The 8,948-nt window shown below is 37.1% G+C and overlaps 1 protein-coding gene across 2 annotated transcripts; it reads left to right on the forward strand.

Annotated features, from left to right (window-relative positions):
- The first annotated feature begins 340 nt into the window (after window positions 1-340).
- si:dkey-103j14.5 (isoaspartyl peptidase/L-asparaginase) lies at window positions 341-8,499 on the forward strand. Of its 2 annotated transcripts, none has more exons than XM_023295179.3 (7): window positions 341-425; window positions 1,182-1,378; window positions 4,256-4,398; window positions 4,703-4,866; window positions 5,753-5,871; window positions 6,131-6,241; window positions 6,928-8,499. In XM_023295179.3, the coding sequence occupies exons 2-7, from the start codon at window positions 1,192-1,194 to the stop codon at window positions 7,134-7,136; spliced, it is 933 nt and encodes a 310-aa protein (XP_023150947.1). In that variant the 5' UTR covers window positions 341-425; window positions 1,182-1,191; the 3' UTR covers window positions 7,137-8,499. The 2 variants fall into 2 exon arrangements, with proteins under 2 accessions (XP_023150947.1, XP_035797374.1); XM_035941481.2 differs by lacking the exon at window positions 341-425 and adding an exon at window positions 430-504.
- Window positions 8,500-8,948: the final 449 nt, after the last annotated feature.

Here is an 8,948-nt window from a genome sequence, read left to right on the forward strand (position 1 = left end):
AGATTTTTTTTCCCCCAAAATCTCTCAGGCCTACAGTTGACTGGGATATTGTTTTGTTTTACTAGACCTGCATATTTTCATGAATAAATGAATTACTCTGAAAGAATATTATGAAATGCGGTCAAGATGACCCTTCACACATTGCGCTCATTATTTCAACCACGGGTTGTAGATTTAAAAAAAATATATATATATATGTCAAGCTGTTGTATACACTGGCTATGGTTTCAACAACCACAATGATAGTTGACAAGACTGGCGCGAATGAAGGACTTTATTTTGAAAGATTTTGCCGAAAGTCTCTATATTGAATTTTATTCTACTTGACTATTAGTGAGCCGCACCGTCCAGCTAAACAAGCGCCTCCAAACCACGTGACTATGGCGGAAGGTTTCTCATGGGAAGAAGTGCACAGATCAGGAAAGGTAGGAAATATACAGACGTGTCGTTGTTACGGCAAGTTGCTTCAACCAGCTGAGTAGATAAAACAAAAATAACTGTCATGTGAGTTTTAAAACAAGAACCTCAGCTAAAGTTTGCATCGGATGATATGAAGGAAATGATCTGTTATAGTCAGACCTTGATTTAATAGAAATGTTGCCTGCATGCAATTGCAGCTGGTCATTCAAAACTATTGCAGCCATGAAAAGTTCCATCATGCACTTTAATGATTTTAAGTGTAAAAAGATAAACCTGAAAGTATTAATAACGATCAGATAGGATTAGGGAACGTGCTTTGGCGGTTTGCAGAAAAAAACAACAACATAAAACTCTTTAAAAAGTAATTAAAACTGATCTGGAAAACACATGTTGGCAGAGGTATTGTAATCTGTAAATAAATGAACGTTTCAACGGTCAGTTATGTAAGTGACAGCAGCTTTATTGCCAGTTTAACCTTGTCCTTAAGGCAAAGGTGCAATGAAGACCACATAATAGCAATTAGCCATTGTGAATTACCTGTACAAAATTTAAATAAAAGAGCACTTATTGTTTCTGTGTCCTGTTTTTTGTTTGCTTTTCTTGAATTTTAAAGTTGTCTATTGCTCTGATTCACACATATGCTGTATCAAATACATGACAATAAATGAAGTGCTCCTAATATTAAATGTTTGTCTTGAAAAAGACAAGAAGACTCCTGCTGCTACTCATAATAGACTCTGTATTTTGACGTTTTCCTGCAGGGACTTGAAGATGTCAGCAGTGTTAGTTGTGCACGGTGGAGCGTGGGCCATACCGGATGAACTGGCCAAGGCCTCTGTTGATGGGGTGAAAACTGCAGCATGCGAGGGGTTTTCGGTGCTGAAAAGAGGAGGGAGTTCGCTGGATGCTGTTGAGGCAGCTGTGAGGACTTTGGAAGATAACACTGTGTTTAATGCAGGTAAAATATACTCTCACCCATTTGCAGTTACCAAGTTAAATATCCATTGTTTTGTGTTTCGTGGTTGTCGGGAGCTTAGAAGTGCATCGTAAAAACTGATAAAGAAGTTTGCTTCTGCCATTCCTCGCAACAACTAGTCAGTCTCCGGGCTTTACAGGCAAGTAGAAATTGTACTGAGTTGCTATGTAAACTGCCACTAAGTAAGTAACAGCTCATACATACTCATAAACCTGCACCCTCACTGACATTCAGTGAGGTGAGCCATTCAGACTGAGCAGCTGCTTCACAGTCCATCAGGTTTCTTTGCTTTCTGTTGCTTCTGTCAACTCTAAAATGTCTCAGCTACGTGCAAAACACACCAAATGTTCTGCCGTTGGCTGCGAGAGTGAACACAAGACTCTTCATGCACTCCCAGCATCTGAGGAACTGAAGATTTTGTGGATTACTTGTATTTTTGATGGCAGTGTCACCACAGCAATAGGAAAATCCTGTGAGCATATTGTGTGGCTAATGTGGTTATTGTTACCGTTAGCTTTGTATGTCCACAGGTCTGAGCTCTGTTTTACATCCAGAGATGGTGGATGGTAGAAGAGCGTTTTGAGACCAGTAAACAAAGACTGGGTGGGTTGTTGTGTTTTCGTGTCACTTGTTGTGCTTCAGTGCAACCTAAACACAGCTGCCAGTCCATTACATCTGTTTGCTTTTTCCTGCCCTCTCTGCTAACATATACTGCATTTTCATACAGCTGAATTCCCAATGAAAGTGTTCTCATTTGCATATTTTTCAGTTGCTGAAAGCGGAAACAGCATGAAATAACGACAGAAACGCAGCGCATTAACACTACACGTTAACTGGCAGTCACTTCAAAGCCTTTTCTGAGCTGCTGCTCTGCACCACTAAATGACTGGTTTCATATTCACAACTACGTCTGACAAACTCACCGAACACATGAATAATAAACAATGGCTGAGCTGTAGACTTGCGATATTTCCATATAAAATTATTGCTTAGAAAGAATGTTAAAGTGATAGAAAGTACTGTTTTCACACATTCTTTCAGATAAGTCACTTGCTGTGCAGTCAGCTGTTTTTTTCTATGCAGTCAATCATAGAGGCAGAGAAGGTCTTCTTCCTGAAGGGGGCATGAACAGCAGTAACTTAGATGAATTTAAAACTATGGAAGCTATAGAAACAGCCCATTTAGAACACGGCTAAAGCCAGGTGATGTAAAATCACTGTAAAAGCAACCATCTATGCTTTAGTTTGTGCTGAAAAATTGGAAGATACATTCTGGGAACATGTGGAACTTGGTGAAAAGGTGCACAATATGGGACTTTTAAAACACATGTATGTCACCTAGTTTTGCTTGACAATGTAGTAATGAAATGACAGTTTCATTCATATAGAAATATATCTGCTGACTGAGGTTGTCTAAGCAGAACTCCTCTGCTTTTATTCATTCCTACATATGAGCTGATTTTCTGCTTCTCTCTTGTATCGCTCTGGCTAAATGTTTTAGAACCAACTACCTCTCGGTCCATTAAGCAAAAAAATAAATCAGTTAAGCCTGAAATAAGAGCTCTTTTCACTTGTCCACTCAGCAGCAAAACACTGAGCTTTTCTTTTTGTTATTTAAGGTGGCACACTGTCTCCATCTGCTGGTAGTGATGACAATAATCATCTTTAGAGAATCTGAATGATGCTTGTCTGTTGCGGTTCTGTTGCCAAGTCCGACTGATTATGGGATTCATCTTCATGATCTGGCTTTAATTCTAGATCGAGTCTGCACCGAAATCTAATCTGCATTTAAGATCATGTCTGTAAACTAATCTCCCCTGCCTAAACTGTGTTCCATCCCTTAATATCATCCTTTACCTTTGCTTTGACAAATTGTCATGTTACTTAACCAAGCAGACAGTAGTGTTGCTGTATAGATTTACTTACATAGTAAGGCAGTGAATAGGAGCACACTTATAGTAATCAAAAAGTGAAAGCTGATATTAACAATCTAATATGTCATAGTCCAATAGAAGGAAGATTTTTACTTGCCGTGGAAAAAAAAACACTTTACTTATTGCTAAATTAATGTTTATCTGGGGTTCAAAAGTCTTTGTGTCAGTCCAGGACTTGCAAAGGCAACAAATCTTAAGTTTTTCTCATTTATATTGCATAAGCCTATGCAATTAAAGTACACATACCCACACTTTAATCTATATTCACACAATTTAAATGCTTTTTGTGCTGAGAAAATCTGTGTCGAGCACAGAGAAACCGGACATCAGTGGTGCGTCACTGAGCGTTGTTGCTGCTTTTGCACTGCTTTGCTCCCACCTTGTGGATTTATGAGGCTGTAGAAGGCAAAATAAAAGATAGATAGACAGACAGACAGACAGACAGACAGACAGACAGACAGACAGACAGACAGACAGACAGACAGACAGACAGACAGACAGACAGACAGACAGACAGACAGACAGACAGACAGACAGAGAGATAGATAGATAGATACTTTATTAATCCAGAAGGAAATTCAAATATTCAACAGCTTACATAAAACAACAAAAAAACAAGAAGATAAAACAGGCAGGTTAGTAACCAGATTAACATTAACATTACGGTTAGTATATATTCTAAAACACTTGCTGCACAATACTATAAACAAAACACTTCTAATTTTAAAATCTATAGAATACTAAATGTATTAAAAGTCAATATACAGTATTTACGCATTTCAAGTTTGACAGATTTAAAGTGATTTAAAGTGATCTAAAGTGATTTGACAGTAAGGAAAACCGTTGTAGTAAACTGATCTGCATCGAAGCTTTTCTGCACATAAAGCTGGTGGAAAATCATTCATCCAACGTGTCACTCTCTCTAGGGCATGGAGCAGCATTAAACACTGATGGAGAGGTGGAGCTGGATGCCATTGTCATGGATGGACGGACGCTTGCCTGTGGCGCTGTGTCTTCAGTACAGAACATTGCCAACCCTGTATCACTGGCACGAGCAGTGATGGAGAAGGTCTTTTTTAAGTTATATGTTTCTATTTCTCTTAGAAAATACAACAGCAGGTGGCTGAGGGTTAAAAACACTCATTTGATTTCTAATTTAAATCTTTTTTATAGTATTTTAATGCTTTATGTAGCAATTTTGTCCAAAAAATGTTTGAAGAAAATGTGAATCAACATATAGGATTCAACAAAAGAAGATAGTGAGGTTGAATTAAATTGACTGAATGGTATCACTGCTTTATGTTTGAATGCTGTGAGATATATTACTCTGTTTTAACTTTTTCTTACATGTTTGCTGCCATGTACAATCTTAGACTTCCCACGTCATGTTGACAAGCAGAGGTGCAAACCAGTTTGCAGAGAGCATCGGTGTTCCCACAGTTCCCACTGATAAACTGGTGACTGAGTACGAGAGGAAGGAATGGGAGAAGCAGAAGACTTATGTTACGGGAGTAATGGAAGATTTCAACTCTCAGTGGTATGCATCTGCAGTGTTTACCATAATTTCAGTAGGAATAACAATAATGACACATGTATTTTTTAATAAATTTTCAAAAGCACAATAGAAACATGCTAGTTAAGATACAGAAAGCAAAGAAAGTTCAACAGAAAATAAAGTACAATGAAAAAATATAGAAAATGTAGAGATCAAAGTGTCACAAAGATATGTGTACCTTTACTTATTTTTTGTAACAATAGGGCAATGTCTGAAATTTTGAGGCTGCATTGTCTCTGTAGTAATTTGGCAAGATAGCCTAGTGCGAAACATTTAGGTGCTTTAATTTTATCAGTTTATTCTTAAGATTGGACCCCTTTTTGCCTGGACTACAACTCTGTCATTAATCTGTGGTATCTTTTCACTCCATCTAGCCTGTTGTGAATATTCTGAAATGGAATTAATATAAACCCCTAACATCCACATATATTTGTTACTGTTTTAGAAAATAATACTAGAGTTGCTTTGATTAACATTGGATTGCAATGACTGTTTGTTCGCTATTGTTTTGTTAAATGTGGTGACTACACAATCCAAAGAAACCACTGTATTTAATCCAGTGTAAAAAAAAAAAAAAAAAAATGTTTGTTGAGTTATGCAGGTCATGTCTGATTAATTGCTGTGAAATACTGTTATACTGAGCAATTGTCAGCCACAGTCGCAATATAATGTATCAACTTTCTTTGACCAGAAATGCTTTACCGTACAGCGGTAGGTCCTTCCTTGTCTTTTCTTTTGACTTGTGTGCAGCTCATTGACATTACAGTCACTTCAGTCACTAAATACACAGCTCTAGCAAGGTGGATGTACACTGCATGGGATGTATTTAACAACCCTTTTTACATAATTTACCCTTTTCTCTTCCCAGGGCCCATGATACTGTCGGGGCAGTTGCTGTGGACAGTGCTGGTAATGTTGCATGTGCAACATCAACTGGAGGGATCAGAAATAAAATGGTTGGCAGAGTAGGAGACTCTCCAATCATTGGTATGACTTCATTTAATTACACTTTTTAAAACAGAGCTTTTTACACTGTCAGCTACAATTCAAATTAGAGTAATCAGAACTCATGATCAATATCACAACAGTTTAATATAGTTTAGCATTTCAGTTGCAGTCTCATCTATTTTGTTTTCTAATTAATTTTGTGTGAGTTTAACTTTGGATAGTATTGTGATGCACACTAATATGTGAAATTGAGCTTTTTAAATTCTGTGTTTTTCTCATGTCCTCTCATGTAAATAAGGCTCTGGAGGATACGCGGACAACTTTAGTGGTGCAGTGTCTTGTACTGGTCATGGAGAATCTATTCTTAAAGTCACACTGGCCAGACTCATTCTGTCACATATTGAACAAGGTAAAGTATCACACTGTCAGACACTTCACATAAAGAGAAGACGCATATGTCAGACTTTATCTAGTCTTAATATTGAATGTTAGTATTTAGTTCCTGGGATAATCATGAAAACACAGAATAGTGATATGAATGAATGAATAAAATCCAACTTGTGTGAATGTATCTCAAGTTTCATATAGTTTAGAGTAATGGCAGTTTGGCATTATAGGTTGTCATTGTTGGTATTTATTTATGGCTGTCTGGCAATGCAAAATGAATGCAAATGTTGTCAGATTGTGCCCAGGTTCCAAACATTTTGCAATGCAGTAGGTTTTGATTTGGATCATATGAGGATTTTAACAATGGCTTCAATTTTTAAATGAGAATTGTTGTGTCATGTCGCATGGAACATAACATGACACGTAGCATGTAGGTAGCATTGTTGCTTCACAGCTAGAAAGCTTCCAATCTTGGCCGGGGCCTTTGTGTGTGGAGTTTCCATGTTCTCCCTTTGCCTGTGTTGGTTTTCACTGGGTGCTCTGGCTCAGTCTAAAGGCATTCTAGGTTATTTAATTTAGGTTATTCTAAATTGGCTGTAACTGTGAGCGTGCATGGTTATTGGCCCTGTCACGGACTGGCGACCCTTCACAGGATATAGCGGTGAATAGAGGATAGATGGGTTTTTTCATTTCTTCTTCCCTTCACAGGTAAATCCGTAGCAGATGCCTCCCGGTTGTCTTTGAAGCACATGGGCGACCGTGTCCGAGGTGCTGGAGGTGCAATTGTTGTGTCTCCATCAGGGCAGTGGGCTGCCACATTTACCACAGAGCGAATGGCTTGGGCTGCTGTGGAACATGATGTGCTGTGGTATGGATTAGACCCGAATGAAAAAATACAAGAAAAGCTAGCTCAGTAATAGTTTAAATAGTTTTTTTTTCTCCTATCAGTCACCACACTGAACACTGTAACATGGAACTGCATTTCAAGTATGTTTTCTAATACCTCACTGTGGTTGGAATCACCTAGAGTGAACATTTGCTACTGTTGACTATAGTCACATTAAATGAGATAAATGAGAAATGATAAGCTATGCACTGCATAAAATGAAACATCAATTGTGAAAGATGAAAGTTTAACATATTACATTTACAAATATAGATTGTGTGATTTTTTTTTTTTTTTTTTAGATTTTTCCCACATTTTCTCTAAAGAACTGTAAAATGTGGAGACTCTCAAGGTCTCATTTTGGAAAGACTGTATCAAAAGTACATTTTGTGAGATCACAATATGGACAATACAATTTGCCTGAATAAAAGCTAACGGATGAAGCTAATAGAAGACGTACATGTGTACATGGGTTATCCCTCCAATTAGATCGATTAGCCTTATATAGTACATTTCAATGTCATTATCTGTTGTCGGTCTGACTACAATGTGCCTTTAAATTCAGCATTAAAATGCTTGTTTTGTTAGCGCTTTTCAATTCCGGCCAGAGAACTGTTGGTTTTAAGTGCTGAATTCTTAACTGACAACAATCAAGTCATATAGGAGAGTAAAGTCATATATAGAGCTGCTCTTTTTTTGTAATTTGGGGCCTTCAATAAAATTTGCACTTGAGTCTGAACTAATCAACTGATAGAAATACTGCATGTTTGTGAAATATATCTGCCTTTAAAAAAAAAAAAAAACACCAGCAATGGCCGCTTCCTGTTGTCCAAAGCTTTTTGGTTTTCAATGCTCTCAAAGCACCTCTGCTATAATGGACTGTTGGAGGGTTGTTAACATAACAATAGTCATATTCATGAGCCTCCACTTCATTTTGCCAGCAGTATTGTTGGCCTCCCCTAATCCTTTGAAACAATGGCAGCTCAACCAGAGACAGTCATTGTATACAAACCTGGGAATTAGAATAAGGAAATACAGACATGTGCTCCCACTATGACAGATCTAGGGGCAAATCTGAATGCCTGCTTCACATGGTGCTATTTCATGTAAAACCTGGAGAAAGGAATTGAGAAAAATACAAGATTGTGTTTTTAGAAGAATTAAATAATACTTTTGACAGCAATATCCTTGTTTGGATACATATTTGCATACTATATTGTTCTAATTGTTTTGAAAATATCCCTTGTATGTAATGAATCCCGCATGTGGCCTATTTTACACAATGTGCAAAGGCTAGAACCTGCTTTTCAAGTATTTCTCAAGCCAGAGTAAGACAAATATTTCACTGTGTAACTGTGATATAAGTAAATAAATTGATATTTTTTCACCTCAAATGCATCTTCAAGTTCTCCTTTTCTGTAAGATGGGATAAAATAGAACTATATTAATCCTGACGATACAACTGTACTCAGAAAAAAAATATTTGATTGCCATGAGGATCAATGCAGTGCCTAATAGAATAGGCATAACTACAATGCATTTAATAGGAAAAAACTATAAGCTAAAATAAAGTCAGACTACAAAATAAGTACTACTGGCAATGATACTGAAATAATAAAATAATACTGTACATGAATATCACATAAAATTGTAGTAAATATAAAATGCATAAATAGTATGTTGCGGAACTAGTACTTGGAAATATTTAAACAATACAATCTATCTTAATTTTTAAAAATAGCAGAGATCATTTTATAGCCTCAGTTTTCATCATGCTTGGACTACGGCAACAGTCTTTTTACCTTTCTGAACAAGAAAGCTATTTAACTCCAGCCTGTACAGA

This window comes from Amphiprion ocellaris, chromosome 16 (genome assembly GCF_022539595.1).
Source record: "Amphiprion ocellaris isolate individual 3 ecotype Okinawa chromosome 16, ASM2253959v1, whole genome shotgun sequence".
Classification (NCBI taxonomy): Eukaryota; Metazoa; Chordata; class Actinopteri; family Pomacentridae; genus Amphiprion; species Amphiprion ocellaris.